Source organism: Cyprinodon tularosa, unplaced genomic scaffold (genome assembly GCF_016077235.1).
Source record: "Cyprinodon tularosa strain WSP-4 unplaced genomic scaffold, ASM1607723v1 ctg437, whole genome shotgun sequence".
Lineage (NCBI taxonomy): Eukaryota > Metazoa > Chordata > Actinopteri > Cyprinodontiformes > Cyprinodontidae > Cyprinodon > Cyprinodon tularosa.
In genome coordinates this window covers 43,226-63,218 of record NW_024039160.1, presented here as the reverse complement: position 1 = coordinate 63,218, position 19,993 = coordinate 43,226, and the positions used below count along the sequence as shown (strand labels likewise).

The window sequence follows — 19,993 nt, the reverse complement described above, 5'->3', positions numbered from 1 at the left end:
TCACACTTGGAATGAAAAACGCTTTAATTTTAATGCTAATTCAGAAGGTAATATTATCATAAATAACTGCTTTGTTTTAAAAGTGTTTTGTTATACCAGTGGCCATTACTTATTAGTAGCTAGAAAGGAAGAGGGTGCTGCTAATAAAATTTGAATATCGTGAAAGAGTTGATTTATTTTAGTAGTTTCATTCATGAAACGTGTACTTTATATTAATTAAACACAGTCTGGCATATTTAAAGTGTTATTTGTTTTAATTTTGATGATTTAAAGTGACAGCTAATGAAACCCCGAAATTCAGCACCCCAGAAAAAGAAGAATATTGTGAAATGGTACAAAATTGCAGGGACCGTGTGTCAGCTAATTAATCCAAAACACCTGCAAAGGTCTTTACATTGCCTGTCAGCGTAGTGGCCACACAATCATAGGGGAGACGGCTGAGCTGACAGACAAAAAGAAGACCATTGATATCTTGGAGAAGGAGGGCAAGACACAAAAGGTCATTGCTAAAGAGGCTGGCTGTTCACAGAGCTCAGTGTTAAAGCACATTAATAGGGAGGTGAAGGGAAGGAACAGCTCTTGTGACGAAAGTGTACAAGCAATAGGGATAACCACACCCTGAAGGGGATTATGACACAAATCCCACTCAAAAATGTGAGGGAGATTGGCAAAGAGTGAGTGGACTGCAGCTAGAGATTGATTCAATGATCACCAAGTACAGATGTAGGAAAGACATGGATTATGCCATTTTGTCAAGCCATTTTTTAACCTCTTAAAACCCAACGGTGGGCCTTAAGTGGGGGGTAATAATTCAGAATGCATTAAATTTCACCTGTAAAATTTCTACCAGCAGGTGGAGCTATTGCGCTCAGCTCCAAGCTGACGTCAAAGGTTCCAAAGCTCACAGCTCTGGAACTGTTATAGCTAGAGGTCTGCAATTTTCTGCATTTTTGGTTGACATGATGAAGAACAAATATAATACTGCCTTTTCTCAAGAATGTATTTATTACTGCTGTTTAAAAAATACCTATCATTTCCGAAATTAAAAAAACAACAACTTTGAGTGATGTTTGAACTCATGCAGGTTGGTCTGTGTTCTAGTCACCCAATGTTAATGTATATATTAGGAAACTAAAGTGTGTTAGCTTTCAAATAATCTATTGCACATGTAATTTGGGCTTGCAGGTCCTAAGTTATTTGCTTTTCCATTTGGGTATACAAAATAGGCGAGGATTACCAAAATGAGGTGGATGTTGAGAGGTTAACAATAGACGGCGTTGGAAGCATCTCATCTGGGCTAAAGAAAGAGGATTGCTGCTTATTGGTCCATAGATATGTTCTCCGATCAAATTAAATTGCATTTGGAAATGTAAGGCCCCAGAAGAGGCACAGAATCCAGGTTGCTCGAGGTTCAGTGTAAAGTTTCCATATCTAGTGATGTTTGGGGTGCCATGTCATTTGCTGGTGTTTCTCCCTTTTCTGAGGTCAAATGTCGCAGACGTTTACCAGGAAGTTTCAGAGCATTTCAAGCTTCCTTAGCTGATCAATGTCTTGGAAACACAGATTTCATTTTCCAACAGGACTTAGCACCTGCGCACAATGCCAAAGCTGCTACCACCACCAGCTTTAAGGACTATGGTATCTCTGTTCTTAATTGGCCCGCAAACTTGCCTGACCTTAACCCCATAGAAAGGCTATGGGCTATTGTAAAGAGGGAGTTATTATCAGAGCAACCTGGACTCTAATAACACCCGAGCAGGACCCCAGACTGATGGACTCCATGCCGCACCGCATTGCTGCAGCAATCCAGACCACAAGAGCCCTAACTGAGTACTGAGCTCTGTGCAGGTTTATACTTTTCAGTTGACCAGCATTTCTGGAAATCCCTCTTGGTGTTGGTCTTAATATTCAAATTTTCTGAGAAATTGAATTTGGGGTTTTAGTTTGTTGTCAGTTATAACATGAAAAGGAATAAACAATTGAAACATAGCAGCCAAGTTCCACTTTTTCATTCAAATCATTGAAAATAAAATCAACTTTTTCATGATATTCTAATTCTATAATTAGTGCCTGTTTACTTTCTTTTTAAGCTGATCAGGTTTTCTAGTAACTTCTAAGCAGTTACTCATCTTTTGATTTATGTTTTGTTTGAGAGATAAATATGTCAAGACAAAGACGGTAATTTTTTCGAGGCTCTGCACAAAACAGGAAAAATAAGCAAGCTTTAGAATTTAAGAAGTTTCTAGAAAAAAAACAGCCATTTTCCTAAACTTGCCCAAATTGTCATAATTATTAACATTTCAAACAACTGCGACTAAAAGGGCTGGATGAGGATCTGAGGTTACCTTGTAGCCAAGCACAGTGGAAAACATCTATGTAGCTCTATAGTGACAGAGCTAAATATAAGAGAGCTTTTCAATGGCATCTTTGAATTAACTACCATGTCCTACCATCTCAAAAGTAAACAGCTGGAGCCTAAACTGGAACTATGCAATTTGGTCTCAGAGGGTTTAGTTTGAGCTTTTCAGTAAGATTAAACAACTGCTGCCAAGTATGGTGAAGGATCTGTGATGCTTTGGGCCCATTTCTCTTGTCATAAACAAAACTAGAACCTGTATGGCACTTAAAACTCTTCCTAGGATATTTATATAAATATCTCACAGCCACTCCTATGGTCCTTCAACAGGGTTAAGATCTGAAACATGCAGCCAAATCAACACAACATAACTAAGAGCAGAGAATTTCAGATAAAAAATACCAAAGTGCTTCCAGTTGTATGCAAAAGGTAAAAACAGCAGCAATAACCAAGGTAAACTGCTGATTTTTTTAAACCAACAAAAGCTCTTTTATATTCTTCAATAGTGCGAATGAATTTAATGAGATAAATCTCTGCAGTTTTCAGCTCTTTGGTGTTTTCACCTAATTGCTGCCAAATTCCTCCTCAGAAGTGTTCTATTGCATGTGTGCAACACAAAACAAACAGAAAAAAACACGCATTATGCTTTGTTTGTGATGGCAGGAGTGTGCCTATACTTGCTGTCACCCAATAGCTCACAAATCCCTGCAAAAGCTCAACACTCAGGACCTCCGCTAGATCAAACACAAACTAAAGCGCACATACAAAATGAAACCCTGCAATGGAGCTTTGGAAACATTGACGTTGGACGTTTTTAGAGTTCTTCAGTTCAGATCAAAACAGGAAATAAAAAATACAGAGGAGGAGATTCTATGTAAAAAAAAAAAAAAAAGTCTCTGTCATCTACCAGAAAGTGAGATTGTACCAGCTTTTTTCTTTGTTTGCTCTCCTTCTAAAGCAGAATCGCAAAGCTGCAGAAAACCGGCAATGAAAAGGCAGACAAGATGCCAGGGGATTCGTGGCTTTAGAAGTTAGAGGAAAAGAAAGAAAAAAAACATAGGAAGAGCTGGTACTGTGGAGAATTAACAACACATCTGAGGACACAAAACACTCAAACCAGCAGATTTATGCAAAAACCAGAAGGAACAATTATGTGGCTCATCGCAATGCGTAGGTCAGAAAGTTTATATGATTTTGATAGATCTATTAAAAAGGAGCATATTCAGACCCCAGATTTCACATAATGAAATCCCATTACAATGGTGACCTCTAAAGAGCAAATAGGAGAGCTAAAAAGCAAAGAAACTATAAATTAAGGCTATAAACATTGCTATATTATGGTATCTGTTAAAATAATGGGTAATAAAACTAATAAAATGTTGATATCGTTTGTTTTGTCAGACTATTTGTTCTGGTTAACTGACTGTCCATATTTTGATCAAAGACGTCTTTAATTTATGTGAGATCTTCCTGCAAATGAGTAAAAAGTCTAATATTAACCTTCTATCCAGCGGACCAGCAGTCCACTGCAACAGGTGAGGGACAGAAGTTCTGGGATTTTCTATTCACTCCCAGTCAATAAGAAGAAACAGCGCCTTTTGTAGCATTTTAGTAAAAGGAATTTAAAACAAAGGATTATATGATGAAACAAAAGTCTGTTTAAAACCACAAAACAACCTTAAATTGGAGAGAACCAGAGTTTCAGTTTTTCTGACATGGTTTCAACACCTTTTGTGGTGTTGAAACTGGTGGCTCCGCTAAACCGATTTGTAGTTGGATTTGAAGAATTTGAAGGCCGATCCTTCTAATCCAGTTCCAAGTCAGATGCTAAGTCCCCCCTCCCAGTCTTTCTCCCTGTCATTAGAGTCTGTTTTGGTTTTGGCTGTTTGAATCATGATTGTTGTGTGACTGCTTGTGTTTTTGGAACAAGTACCAAGTAAGACTTCTATCACTTGGGAAATGAAACCGAAAAGTTCCTGCTCTGTTCGGTGATGACTCTTCTTTTTCAACAAAGATGTTTTCCTTCACCCTTCTTTTAAAACACCTGTTCTTAGTCCTAAATCTGAACATCTGTTTAAATCCAACTTTTTAGAACAATGATACACCATTGTACCAGAAAGATGTTAATTACCCACCACCATAGTTCTACAGTTGTCCACAAGTTACCTAGATGTAGCAGTTCTTTCTGTGTCTGGACTCTAAGGGTTATATATATAAGGGTGGACCATATCATCTCAAGCAAATTAAGGTGCTTAGCTGGAAGATTTTGTATTTGCCTTCATATTGTTGTGTATTAGTTGAACTTCTGTTCCAGAGATCCATGGAAAAAGGTGAAATAATAAACAGCCTATCAACACATCTGATAAGGTAAATAATTTTGGACCTGCAATTAACAAAAAAAAAAAGAAAAAGAAAATCAAGAATAATAATATTACTTTATGACATGCTACGCCACACAGACCCTCTGTATGCACCCAGGAAGATTTACTCACCTCAGCTTACTCTATGCTTAAGGTGGCAAACTCTGCAGAGGAGTTGGCCTTATTTTCTGACTATTTAAGTTGTTAGTTTTAATACCTGGGGGCACTTATAGTATTTAGTCTGAGACTGTTTTCATCAATAAGTTTTTGATAAAATAATAATTAGAAAATTATGTCACAACAAAAGGTACTAACCCTGTCATGGCACAATAACATCGTACGTCTTCCCTCTTCATCCCAATACAATGCATCATCACCAACATTTATTTTATAGTTTTTCGTGCCACAAATCTGCAACTGCTGCAGTAAATTGTGATAAAATGAACAAAAAAAAAAAACACAAAAATTCTGAAATATATTCAATACAGACAAAACGTCCACAAAGAATATGGGTAAAAAGACCTAAATAAAAGTACAAAGCTGTCCGAGAATTTGGTGGCCACAATTGATTACATTTCATCAGTTATAATGTCTGTATAATGTTAGATTTTTTTTTCTGTGATACCTTACATTTACATTTTTTTTTAAAACTGTTTGCGTCAATGTTAAGACACGTGTAAAGTGAATAGACCAGCAAAAATGTTATACAACACAGATGGGAAGAAAGAAACGATGATGTTTCCTGTTCAAAGAGGGAGCAATGTGACAGAAAGTGAAGAGAAAGTCAAGGTGTTTCCTACAAAGACAGACTTGATGAGAATTATTAGACGCAGTTTGTGACAGAGTGTCTCCATGCAAGGACACGCAGTATGACAATGAAGGAGAGAGATGAAAAAACGAAGGGAGACGGGCTTAAGAAGAAAGATAGGCGTGCGATACTAACCTTGAGGCAAGACTGGGTAGCGCAGCAGACAACGTGGCATCGTAAAGATAAAAGAAAGACAGAGAGAAGGAAAAGAGAAAGGTGAGAGAGGGGAAAGAAGGGTTGAGTTCTGGGTTAGCTGGCTTGATCAATCTTCAAAGAACAGGAAAGACAGAAGAGCTGCTAGAGAAACATAATTAACCAGAGAGACAGCTGGCAGACATTTATGCAGGGAGACGGACATGACAGGGCAGACAGACACCAAGATCACCTCTTGCTCTATTTTGTAAATGAATGTTAAATAATAAGAGTCATGCTTTCCTCAACTCATTCCCTCACCAATAAAGCTCCTTTGAATCAGCCAATCAAAGCATGAGATGGTCCAAGTTCATTATTATAATTTCTTGAATGGATTAGCCCAGTAACCAAACTTCCCACACTGACAGCATGCACTCCGTGGATCTGCACTCAGCACTAAATTTCATGCAACTTTCAAAGTATACAAAAATACAAAGAAAAAAAAAGGACTTTCCCAGTCTCCACAAAATGGTTCACATGCTAAAGTTGGCACAGCCCTAATCCCAACATAGTTTTATAGTCTAGAACATGCTAATGACAAAGTGTAAGAGACAAATTTGTCCATAAAAGAACAATACAGCTATAAAATCTGTGAATTTCTCATTAGTTGGGTTTATAGGCACAAATCTCTCCCAACCCTGTCAGGTTTTCTTACATCTCCACCCATTAATAAATGACATTCTTACTGTTTTTCTTCCTCTACCACCTTCCTTTCACTTCCCCTGCTGCTCTCCCTCTCTCTGTTTTCCACTCGTCCTTCCAAATCCTTTATTTTGGCCATCGGGGCAGATTTTCAGCTCCATTTCCCCTCAGTGTGAAGTCACTTTAGAATGCTCCAATTACCATCCCAGTTCTTGAAATAAATAATCTGGTACCTGTACAGCTGGATTTACACGAGGGGAGAAAGAGGCCTGATTTCTACTCCTGTTGCTCTCTTGTTTAAACTACGGCTGAACTTTTTACTCAACATATTCCCGTGATTAAATCACTGCACTGAGTCTACCATTTAATGTAAATATAATTGCAGTTGTTCTGAAAAGGCCTCAGAGGTTTATTGGAGAACATATGTGAACAAGTAACATCCTGGAGCACACCATACAGGTCATAGATAAAGTTGAGGATATGTTCCAGCCAGAATTTGACTATAAAACAATATCACAAGATTTTAACATCTTACTGAGCACCTTAAAGGTCAATAGTAACTGGAGAAGCAGCAGCGATCCGGGGTTCACATGAGAGATTCTGAAAAAAATTTCCCCACACATGGTAATGGAAGCATCATGCTATGGGGAAGCTTTTCTTCAGCTAAGATGAGGCTGCTCATGATGACATTGGAGAGGAATGGAGATCGTTTAGTTAAATCTAGTCCAGACCTAAATTCAATATAGAGTATATTGCAAGACTAATAATTTAATTTTAAGACTCTCCCATTTAATCTGACCCTGAGCAAGACCCTTGTCCCCACAATGCTCCCCGGGCGCCGCACAATGGCAGCCCACTGCTTCCCAAGGGGATGGGTTAAATGCAGAGATGTAATATCCCTCTGGGATTATTAGAGTATTAAAAAAAACACCCTGATCCCATAAATAGCCTATAGCTGGAATTGCAGTTAAAGCTGATTCAACAAATAATGTCTCACAAAGGCTGAATAAATAAAACTATTTTTTCCATTAAACTATTAATTTTGTGTTTTAACCCTTAAATCCAAATAAAATCCATCCCTGATATACGAAGAGTTGAAAGGTATGAAAAATTTTGTTTGAGTTTTCTTTTTAAGTAAATACAGTTTGCCAAAATACATCAATCTTAATGTTTGATGTGGCAAACCAAATACAAATGGTGGCATATACTAATAGCTAAAAAAATAATATTTTTAATTAATTTTCTGTATTTTCCCAGGCAGGTTAATGATGTCTGGATCTGAATTTCTTTCATTTTTAAACTAATTCTAACCTTGAAATGGGAAAAAGCTATATATTTCCAGACTTGTTAATCCTGAAGCCTTTTCTGGATGTTGTAGATGGCATAATTTTATCTAATCTATCATAATCTATCATAATTTTATCTAATGACATCTAGATTATTTTAGCTACAGGATTAGGCAGCGGAGGCAGAAATAAAAAACTACCTTTTTAAAGGCAGTTTCCTGTAGATTAACCAAACTATATTTTCAAAAACTTTTAATAAATCTGTCTGTTAAATTAGAGGGTGTTGAAATTGTCACAATAGTTTTTGATTCTGGATGACTCCCATAAAACAGCAAATTATAGTTCCCAGGGAATAAGCAGGGGGCTTAAACTCACTGATTAAATTCACTTTAGTTAGACAAACACAATTGTTTTCAGAGAATTGCCTTTTCATCAGTCCCAATCTGCAGAATAAACCCACAGCACTTCTAAAAGTATAAAAAAGTGAATTAAATCAGAGTCTGTCTGCCTTCTTTTATTCTTTGAAAGTTTGCTGCCCCGAGGTTTGCTGTAGTCTTTTGTTGGAACATTAAATAATCATTTTTTTTTTAAAGTTAAACCTTCCTTTATACTTCTACCCAAACATATTCACTCAGTTTAATAGAAATAAGTGTACTTTACTCCTAAAGAGTTTTTTAAACAGCATGTAATGACATTTTTTGATATCAGAATGCCACAATAATGACAAGATGTAAACACAAGAAACCCCATAACTGTTAGGATTCCAGTTTGTGTGGGTTGTTTTTGTGTTTTTTCTTCTCTCCACCACCAGATGGTGCCCTGTCCTCGTTGGGCCTTGACAACCTGCGGCTCGTTGGGTCATTACCAGAGGAGTATTTGAGCAGTGGGCTGTCACTACCTCGACACCAGAGTGTTTGCCAGTATTGGCTACTCTAGAGGTTAGACTCTGAGATTAGCAGAGTCTAACCTTAGTCTGGTCTCTCTGAGTCTAAGCTTGTTTTGTCATTGTTCTTCGGCAGGAAGCCTTCCTGAAACACTGGATCAGCCTGGACCTTCTACCCCCCTGGAATGATTATCTGAGTCACACTGAGCAAGGGGAAATCTCCACATGATCCGTTCAAGTCCACTACTGGAAAACCAGGTGACAGTCCGCTCCTTTACTCCCCTGAGTCCAACGTTAGTCTGTCTGTCTGCTTTCCAATGAGTTCCTTCTTCTCTGGATTAAACTCCACAAACTGGAACCAAGGAATAACCAAAGCGTGAGTGCCACTCCAGTAAAATACAAGCCTCAGTCCTTTTTTCTCACGGTCCCTGAACTGATCATAGTGATCTTCCCTTCAGTGTTTCTGGTTCCGGTTCACGTGTTCACTGAGGTCCGACATAACCCAGCAGAACATCACTCTCCATCTGTGTTTCTTTGCCAACCTTCAATAAACCTGTTAACTTTTATTCTTGGTCTCTGAGTCGGTACATTATTCGAAAGATTAATATATTAGAATATTAAATTCTTCGCAGAGGAAAATGCCAATACAATTAGGTGACAAGTTTTATCAAAAAGTTTTGATCCCATCTAATCTAAAAATAGGGTTGCAGCCCATTTTATATGTGTTGATGAATGGATGGAATCTCTTTAGTTTTCCATTATGCAAAAAAAGGAACAAAAAAAATGCTCCAACACAACCAACATGTTTATTAGTCAATACATATAATTACGAGTGAGGGAAGAATGGAGCGGGAGATCGATAGACGGATCGGTGCGGCTGCTGCAATAATGCGGACGCTGCACCGGTCTGTCGTGGTGAAGAGAGAGCTGAGCGAAAAGGCAAAGCTCTCAATTTACCGTTCGGTCTACTTTCCTACCCTCACCTATGGTCATGAAATTTGGATCATGACCGAAAGAACGAGATCCCGGATACAAGCGGCTGAAATGAGCTTCCTCCGCAGGGTGGCTGGGCTCTCCCTTAGAGATAGGGTGAGGAGCTCGGTCATTCGGGAGAGGCTCAGTGTAGAGCCGGTTCTCCTCCACATCGAGAGGAGTCAGTTGAGGTGGCTCGGACATCTTCTTCGGATGCCCCCTGGACGCCTCCCTCGGGAGGTGTTCCAGGCACGTCCCACTGGGAGGAGGCCCAGGGGACGGCCCAGGACACGCTGGAGAGACTACGTCTCTCGGCTGGCCTGGGAGCGCCTAGGGCTTCCCTCAACAGAGCTGGAGGAGGTGTCTGCGGAGAGGGAAGTCTGGGAGTCTCTGCTTAGTCTGCTGCCCCCGCGACCCGGTTCCGGATAAAGCGGGAGACGACGAGTACGAGTACGAGTACGAGTACATATAATTATAAAATATTTTTGTTTTACTCATTGGGGGGAAAAAAGCAAGAACTTGAGTTGCAATCCAAACCCTACAGTATTTAAACCTTTAAGAGTTTAACCCTCCATTAACAGTGTTTAACTTGACGGCAAAGCTTTTCTCTGCTTATATTACCCAGAATGCTGTGCAGTTTTGTCAGAATTCAAATTATATTGTGACAATAATTCAAATGTCTATTGTGACATACACTATATTGCCAAAAGTATTTGCTCACCTGCCTTGACTCACATATGAGCTTAAGTGACATCCCGTTCCTAATCCATAGGGTTCAATATGACGTCGGTCCACCCTTTGCAGCTAGAACAGCTTCAACTCTTCTGGGAAGGCTGTCCACAAGGTTTAGGAGTGTGTTTATGGGAATTTTTGACCATTCTTCCAGAAGCGCATTTGTGAGGTCGCACACTGATGTTGGACGAGAAGGCCTGGCTCTCAGTCTCCGCTCTAATTCATCCCAAAGGTGTTCTATCGGGTTGAGGTCAGGACTCTGTGCAGGCCAGTCAAGTTCATCCACACCAGACTCTGTCATCCATGTCTTTATGGACCTTGCTTTGTGCACTGGTGCACAGTCATGTTGGAAGAGGAAGGGGCCAGCTCCAAACTGTTCCCACAAAGTTGGGAGCATGGAATTGTCCAAAATGTCTTGGTATGCTGAAGCATTCAGAGTTCCTTTCACTGGAACTAAGGGGCCAAGCCCAGCTCCTGAAAAACAACCTCACACCATAATCCCCCCTCCACCAAACTTTACACTTGGCACAATGCAGTCAGACAAGTACCGTTCTCCTGGCAACCGCCAAACCCAGACCCGTCCATCAGATTGCCAGATGGAGAAGCGCGATTCGTCACTCCAGAGAACGCGTCTCCACTGCTCTAGAGTCCAGTGGCGGCGTGCTTTACACCACCGCATCCGACGCTTTGCATTGCACTTGGTGATGTATGGCTTGGATGCAGCTGCTCGACCATGGAAACCCATTCCATGAAGCTCTCTGCGCACTGTTCTTGAGCTAATCTGAAGGCCACATGAAGTTTGGAGGTCTGTAGTGATTGACTCTGCAGAAAGTTGGCGACCTCTTCGCACTATGCGCGTCAGCATCCGCTGACCCCGCTCCGTCAGTTTACGTGGCCTACCACTTCGTGGCTGAGTTGCTGTCGTTCCCAAACACTTCCATTTTCTTATAATACAGCTGACAGTTGACCGTGGAATATTTAGGAGCGAGGAAATTTCACGACTGGATTTGTTGCACAGGTGGCATCCTATCACAGTTCCACGCTGGAATTCACTGAGCTCCTGAGAGCGACCCATTCTTTCACAAATGTTTGTAAAAACAGTCTGCATGCCTAGGTGCTTGAATTTATACACCTGTGGCCATGGAAGTGATTGGAACACCTGATTCCAATAATTTGGATGGGTGAGCAAATACTTTTGGCAATATAGTGTATATTGACATTGTTTTATTGCCTAGCCCTAGTAAGAGACAAGTACAAGAGTTAGAACAGCATGCAGAGGAAACAGGCAGACGATCTGACAGATAAAAATAATTTAAAAGGTAAACATAAGGTTTTGTGGAAGACAGAGAGGTGATTGATCCAAAATGAAATAGATAATTGAAAAGAGGTTAGAAACACATAATATTAGTTAACCTTTACATTCGTAATACAAGATAAAAAAAAAAGGTGAGTTAGAAGTTTAAAGTCAAGCATCCTCTGCTGAAAGTTAAGCAAAAGTGAAGCCAGAGAACAGAACCGCAAACTTAATAAAAAGAGTTGCATCATTGACAAGAACAGAGGCTCAGAGAGCGCCAGGCCAGGCAGCAACAGCAGCGCCTCATTTTACAAAGCTGTTTGGCTTGTCATGCCGCAGCAACAGACGACCCAAACTCTGCTAATGTGGAGTGTGTGTCAGCGTACAAGTGAGCACAATTTCTGGATTCCAGAGACGGAGCTGTCCAAATGTGCAATAAAGTGTGATTTGTGAGTAATGAGCCAATGCCACAACTCTTTGTTGGTGATTATTAGTGAGCATACGTACTCAGCCCGGCCCATGTGGAAAAGACAAATATGTCACCTTAAGCTTAAATTCTGAAAGTTTACACAACCAAAGATATTACTGCCGTTTTAACCTTGGTCGAGTCTACTGTTAATTGTGCAAAATGGAGCCAAATAAGGACCTTACAGGTACATTACCTACGGCTTGCAAAAGTAGTTACATCCCTTAAATCTTTGCACATTTTGGGCAATTTTATAAGGATTTTATATCATAGACAGGCAAAAATTTGTCTGCAGAGCCTGAGCTATTTTAGAAACAGTTAAAGGTCAAAATGCAAAGCTGGTAAAGACTTTACTTTGAAGAAAGGCTGAAAACAAATGGACCTCCACCACACAAAACTAGGCATGCTTTGCATTTTCACTGATGCATTTTGTGTTTTACATAAAAAAAAAAAAAACACAGATGTGTGTGATTGTCATCTGAGAAACCTTGTTAAAAATGATCAGCGCTTTTGCAAGGCTCTGTAGGATCCCAGCTTGTGGTTATGATACTTTAAACAGCATCCTGTTATCAAGCAGCAGCTTCTCAAGGACTTTTCCACATGGGTGGTTGTAATAATCGTGCCCTTATCGTGCAGTGGTCTCGAGTTAACCGAAAGGGGCCACCAGCCACTCACGTGCCCAAGTAGTCCCACACCAGCCCCCCCATTGGCTGCTGAGAGGCAGCCGGGGGAGGGGCCTGTTTTTGCGAGCGCCACAGATGAGAAGCTGAAGGATTTCTGAGATGTTATGAGTCATACAGGCAGACATAAACGCACTCATCCCAGTTCAAACATAAATGAGTATAAGTTTGAACACACACGCATACATGAAGAAAAGAGTTGACATGTAAAGGAAAGCAGAAGAAGGGGAGGGGGAAAATAATACAGTGATAAATAACGTGTCATTTATACCAGAGATTTCCATCAACTTCAGCATTATGTTGTTTAAAACTAAGCAGACGAGGAACGAATGGAAATTAAAGTCGTTTTGTTTTAATTACTCAGTTTTTCCTTCTTACTTTTATGCTGAAATAAGAAGGAAAAAAATCAGGAAAGAGTTAGAAATGGTTGATTTTGTTTCCCTAACAAATCTAATTCTTCTCTCTCACCTCTCCAACTCATGGATCTTTTTCTCCTTGTCGTTCTTTTCATTCTCCATCTCCCTAAGGATCTCCAGAAGTCGCTCCACCTCCGACTGTGCCTTCCCAGCCTCCTCTCTGCACCGGGTCACTTCCTGCTCCAGGGACGAGATGCGTTCAGTAAGTTCAGTGTTGGCCTGGGACTCTGCCGCTGCACTTTGAGCCTGGAACAGAAAATTATTATTAAAAATAAACCAAGCATTGGCTTTCAAAATAAGCGGACCACCGTTTGATCAAAACAATACTCGACCCAGAATAAATGTGCTTGGCCTAATGTGAGAGCTGGGAGGTGAAACAGATACATCCTCAGGGGACTAATGGAGCCACAAAATTAAAACGCCGCTCTAAAGACACTTTATATTTGAACCTTCATATAAAGAAATTCCTATAGAGCTACAACTAATGATTATTTTGCAAATTGATTAATCTGTTGATTTTTTTTTTTGTTTTATTGATTAATAATCGGATAGCCAAAGGTTCCTTAAAAAATATTTTTTTACTAAATCAAACCAGGTGAAACTAAAACTTTTCCATTTAAGGATTTCTGGATAGAGCATATTGACAAAAAACTTTTTTAAAATCTTTTTTACAATTTTGGTATTACTGCCACTCAAGGTGGGTCGCTTTATCAGCTAAAGGCGCGTTTTAAAATCTATGTCTTCCAGTTAACAATTAATTGATTACTCAATTAATAAATGATTATTCAAAATTAATCAGATTAATTTTTCAGCCCTAAATTCCTTTATTTTGAACAATCTTAGATTCATACAAGCTGATGACCCTTAGCATGACGCAGCCTCTACCATGCTATTGGGAGAGGCCCTTCAAGTTAGAACCTAAACTCCTCCAAGTATACTTTTTGTCACTGATGCCACATATTTTATTTTTTGGATATCGGATGCTTCCTCCCCCCCTTTTCTCACTTCCTGTTTAATGTGAAAATTCCACCTCCACTGTTGGTGCAGTCAGAAGTCACCATGTCACCTTGTTTCATTTCACATTCCCAGTTTTTTTCATGCTCGCTTATAAAAATGTGTTAATAAGCACATAAACACAGCTGAGGCTCAGGGTTGTGTAAATGTTTGACTGGGACGCGGTCATAAATCATCACATTTGCATGGGGAAAGTCTTCACTACGGTTCAGGAAAAGCAATTAAGTCATTCCATTTATAGATTTAAAGTATATTGTTTAGCATTTTTTAGTGTCACTAAAGATATGCGAACGTGTATGCCAGTGGAAAGTTCTACTGCAGGCATTTCCTGATAGGTTAAAATCATCATGTCTTATGGTATATTAATTTATCTTCACATTTTAAAGCTGACCTACAGTAATTAGACATAAGAAATTATTGAAAAGTTAGGTAAATAAATAGGGATTGATTGATGCTAAATTATCATTGTGTTACTAAAACATTTTTTTAATGTCTCTGCATAGCCAATAACTGTAATTTAGTCTGAAATATTGTTCGTGTCTAGTTGAGCTAAGTTTAAACATCAAAGCTGAAGCTTCTTGTTATGGACATCATATTTCTGAACTCCAAGGGGCAAATTACAGTCAATTCAAGTGGTTTTTATCTTTTTTTTTCTTTTTAACTCAGCTGTAATGATGGAACAAATTGGTTGCAGAAGAAAAAATAGATAAAAGAAAAATACAACAGGTTAAAACCAGCTTAGAGGTTAGAACAGCTGTGTGTTTTCCCAGAAGTAAATGTTGCTCTTGGGACAGATTGACGCTGTGTGTGTGTGCGCGTCTATGTGCGTGCGCCCTGGTCCAACAATACATAAACCCCTATTAGTTTTGGAAATGGACGACAATTTTAACAGCTCCTTATGTGGAGAGGAAATGTTTGGGTGGCTCACGATATACTAGGAACTTGGTGGAGTAAAGAAATACGGCGGAAAGTCTTGCATCTTACCTCCATCCATTGTGGGGGAAAAAGAAAGAGACTAAAAATAAAGGCTGGCGAGGGGAAACGCTGCACAGACATGTTCGTACATATTCTTCTTTTCTCTGTTTCTCACATTTTTTCACATGTTAACACACACACAGCCAAACACACTCAGGGTGTCATGGTGGTGATGTCTTCCCGAGCCTGTGAAAATGACTGTAAGGCTGTCAGCAGGCTGTCACACATACACACACTTCTCTACTGTGAGGGAGAAGACATCTGATACACAAGCAAGCGCAAACACACACATACAAATGTATTTTCATTTCCCTCCCTTTCTATAAGACAAGGAAATATTAGGAATGAAAACATAATTATCTCCTTTCATCCACAGGCCAGAATCCACTAACCTTTTTGAGCTGGTTCTCCAGTTTGATGCACTCTTCCTTCTTCTGTTCCAGATTGATTTCTAGATTCTTCAGCCTGTTTTCCTTCTTTAGAGTTGAGGATGCAAGTGAGGAGGCCTTTTCTTTCAGATCCAACACCGAGGTCTAAAGGGAAATGATTACCAGGATGAAGAGAAACAGTTAAAGGGAACAAGATGAATCCCATTTTAATTTAGACTTCAACTTAGACAGCTTTTATTGTTATCTTGCATACACAAAGTGTAAACAAAACGAAACTCTGTTTTGTGCAGCTTTAAGAACATTTCAGTTTCATAAAGTGCAGCAGTGATCAAATGTAAACAGTGCGAAAGAAAGAAAAAAAAAACTGTTGCAAAACCGCATCGATACAGAGGTGCAGAGCATTAAACATATATGGTGCAAACATACAGCAGTCAATCTAATAAAAGTTGTCTAAAGCTGGCCTAAAGTAATTAGTCATAAGTTATTAATGAAAAGGGAAATTAGGTAAATAAATAGGGACTTGATTGATGCTAAAAGATTCGTTTTGTTACTAAAATCTTTTACCAGAGAACATTTCCCTCCTTTTAATAATATCTTCTCAGAAAAATATACTGAAATTTGTTCCATAGTGGATGGATGAGCAAATGGATAGAATATATGAAGTTACAGTAGAACCTTAGACCTCAATGCATTTTATTTATCTTTTATGTTCTAGACAGTCGTAGCTCATAAGTTCCAACTATACAGCAACTGAGAAGTGGATGGAAAACCATGTTATTTTAAAGTCTTGTATGAATAAATATCTCGAAAGATTGGTGTTCGTCATCATTATTCAGCCCTGCTGAGTAGACATTTTCTAAAACCACCGTTTGAAGCAACTACAGCTGCGAGTCCCTTAAAGTCTCTAGCAGCTTTGTACGTCAGGAGACTGAACCTTTCTGCCTATTTCTCTTTAAAAAAAAAACAGTCCAGATGGTCTCCGTTGGATGGAGGGCGTCTGTGAACAGCTATTTCCAGTTCTTATCAGGGGTCTCATCTTGATTTGGGTCTGGGTTTTGACAGGACATGAGTTTGCTTTGATATTAACCATTCTTTTGTAGCTTTGCTGTAGGTTAAGGTGGAGATCCTGCTGGAAAACAGACCTTCAGTTTCTGTCCTTTACAGATTCATTCAGTTTTTTCTTCTCTGGATTTCTGTTAACCTGAAACCCCAACTCAACATTTTAAATTTAGATATCATGTGACCATGAAGCCCTTCTTTTGTCTCCTACATGGTACTTCTTTCTTTCAGCTTTGGGATCAGGTTTGTGGCCAAATGTGGATCTCTTCAGCTCCTCAAAAGGCACCATGAGGCTTTCTTTTTATTAATGCTTTTTCACCAGGCATCTTTCCTTAGGAAAAGCTTGATATATTTTTTCCATCCAATTCCTGCTTTAAACATCTCGCCTGTCCAGCCAGGCCAACAATTCCCCCCTAACGACCCCCTTTCAGAGACATAGACCAGTATCAGGTATTGCAGGATAAAAAAAGAACACAAATACCCCCCATTCCTAAGGGGGGGACCCGTTCCATCCATCCATCAATCCATCTTCTTTACATGCTAAATCCCAAGTGAGGTCGCGAGGGGTGTGGGTGCCTATCTCCAGCTGTCTACGTGCGAGAGGCGGGGTCCACCCTAGACAGGTCACCAGTCCATCGCAGGGCAACACAGAGACAAACAGGACAAATTTACTCACACACTCACAACTAAGGACAATTTAGAGAAGCCAATTAACCTAACAGTCAAGTTTTTGGACTGTAGGAGGAAGCCGAAGTACCCGGAGAGAACCCATGCATGCTCAGGAAGAACATGCAAACTCCATGCAGAAAGACCCCGGGCCAGAAATCAAACCCAGAACCTTCTTGCTGCAAGGCAGCAGTGCTACCCACTGCACCACTGAGCAGCCCGGGGACCGTTCCTCAGGTTCAATTAGGAAGTTTTCTAAGCCAAAACTACGCCTTGTTTTGTTCCACTCTATAAAGCCTCAAACTCAACGCTAGTTCTGGCATTTTGAATTGAAAAGGTTTCCTGGATGGGAAGCGAAACGTCTTCAAAGGTGGAAACAAAGTCCAGTGGATTGTTTTTTAAATTTCTTTTGGAATAACTATAACCTGAAAGACTGATAATCTTCACCAGCATACTGCTTTAAACTTCTTTACAGCTTTACCCATCTCCGTGTGTTCCTAGGTGTTGTAGGTTACTCACCAAAGTCATCTAAAATCCTAATTACATGTTTTGATTCTTTTGGTTAAAAGAGGTATGAATAGTTTTCCATGGCACTGCATGTAAACACATATCTGCCTCCCCTTTGTTCACATTTAAAGGCTGAAAGTATTTTAGCTTATAAAAACATCCCAACCTGCTTATTTCCTGGCAGCATCTTTCAACAGAAAGGTTCCTGAGGGAAACCTTTACTGGGACCTTTCTGATTATAATTTGCATGCTTTGTTTGTTGCTGGATGGATTTTTTCCAGGTGATCCAGTTTCCCGTCACGGTCTTCAGTTATGCATGCTAGGTTGATTAGTTTTTCTAAGTTGTGTGACGGTGCAAAGGTGGGTGGAATCTGCGACAAGAGAGGAGTTTGTCTTGCCCTTTTAGCCCAAAGTCAAGTGGTTTAACACGGATTTATCCTTTTTCCTTGTCTGGATGTAATACTTCCTATGACCTGGCTCTTCTCACACTTTTAGGCTCAATCCTTCCATCTGTGAAAATCTCTCTCGCCTTCCTTCTCGTCTTCTCTTTTGGTAGAGACAGTGAAACAGAAACCAACGGGACCAGAAGGAGAGATGCTCAGACATGTAATTTCACCCATGACTGACCTTACCAACTTCAGACTTCAGATCATCATGTTTGACTGGGTTTTGGTCAGAGAAACCTTCCTGCTTACTCAGAGTATATTTAGGGTTGTGTATACACTGGTGTTGTCAGACAAACCTCACATCTGCGTTCGGCAGTGCAGAAAGGAATGCTTGTTCTCTTGGGAGACTCTGTGTATTTTTCAACACAAACGGACAGGTTTTATGATCCCACAATCACTAAAATTAGCCCAAAAAAGAGGAATTTTCACAAAAAATATCTCTCGTTAACTTTTAAAAGTAAAATTTTGATTGTGTGAACTTTGCAAACGCATTTTGAGATCAAAAGTAGAATAAACTTGTACTTTTACCACAGAGTTTCATGCTGCCAGTAGATTAACAGGACATGAGTTTCTCCTTTTATACCAGCTTGTCGTAATTTAGCTTAGCACAGCTAAGCTTTTTATCCATATTGATTCATTGATTGATTGATTGATTGATAAGGCTTTATTGATATTGCAAAGGAGAAGGTGTCAAAAGGAGGAAAAGGTGCATGGGGTTTATACAGTATATACAGTTCCTCCACATAAATATATATATAAGTCTCTTATTTAAAAGGATTATTACACAGGGTGATTGAACAGGGTATTAATGGGTGTTTATATAAATAGGCATTTATATATAAATATATATATATATAGTTATTGCACTGGATATTAAATATAAAAGATGTAATTGCACAGGGTATTAAATAGTGATTGCACATTAGTTGTTGCACACGTATCTTTATCTTTGAAAGTGTCTCTTTAACACATCAAAACTTAAGAAATATCTAAGGTTTGGAAATGATTTAAATGCAACCTTAGATCAATAGAAATTAACAGAGATTCTATGTAGTCATTGGTAATGAAAGAAATAAGGAAAAGCTTGAAATGTGCAGAAAAGTTAAATATGCCATATAAGCTTTTGAGAGAAAGTCATGACCTTCATTTATCTCAGAATGTTTAAAAGAAAAAGAGGAGGAAAATAATCCAGACGTTGCAACCGAGTCAAAGTTTGGACCTCAGCATGACTAAAGTGCAGCCAGGATCTTTGTATTTTATTTTAGATTTACTTTACAGAACTTCAGTGTTCTTAAAAAATCTTAAAAATAATTTTTTACATCCTGCATCATATTATTACCCAATTTGACTCCTAATGTACCTATTTAAGAAACAAAACAAAAACGTCAGGTGTTTTTTTTCCTGCAAGAAGCATTTTGCCTTTCGCTGCTTTGTATGAAAGATGATCCAGAAATAAAGTTAAATTGACTCAGTGACGTTAAAACTGAGAGGGGGTATATCTCAATAAAATAAAGCAGGGAAGAGTGGGCCGATAAAGCCATATAGAAAACCATTACTTTGACTTATGCTGCTAAAAATGGCTCTACAAGCTATTCAATAAAATCGTCTATTTAATTTCCTTACATGCTGCTTTGCCAAACTGTCTTTGTTTTCTAACCATAGTTTTTGCAAAGCTGCGGTTTCAACTTCAATAAATAAAACCTGGTAAAAACCCGCAGATTTCTACATCAACAGAACCTAGATTTGGATCGAGGCGTTTTGTTTGTCCCTTTTTTCCTCATCAGCACATATCTGGTTATTAATATGCTTTCAAAGGGTATTATTGTCCATCTCACCAACATGTTTCCGCA

General features: G+C 39.2%; 1 protein-coding gene across 13 annotated transcripts in view; it reads right to left on the bottom strand.

Moving 5' to 3' along the window:
* LOC119792970 (ELKS/Rab6-interacting/CAST family member 1-like) overlaps positions 1–19,993 on the bottom strand; it is a 163,860-nt gene that overhangs the window by 101,102 nt on the left and 42,765 nt on the right. For 8 of the 13 annotated variants that reach the window (XR_005282049.1, XR_005282050.1, XM_038299841.1 and 5 more), the window contains 3 exons: positions 15,469–15,609; positions 13,140–13,333; positions 5,660–5,671 (listed from right to left, as the gene is read on the bottom strand). Coding sequence is in view for 10 of the 13 variants with exons in the window: in XM_038299841.1 (XP_038155769.1) it covers positions 5,660–5,671; positions 13,140–13,333; positions 15,469–15,609 (347 nt within the window). In the remaining 3 variants the exon portion in view is untranslated. The remainder of the gene's footprint in view (positions 1–5,659; positions 5,672–13,139; positions 13,334–15,468; positions 15,610–19,993) is intronic. The other 5 variants (XR_005282051.1, XM_038299843.1, XM_038299848.1 and 2 more) reach the window with 1 other exon arrangement.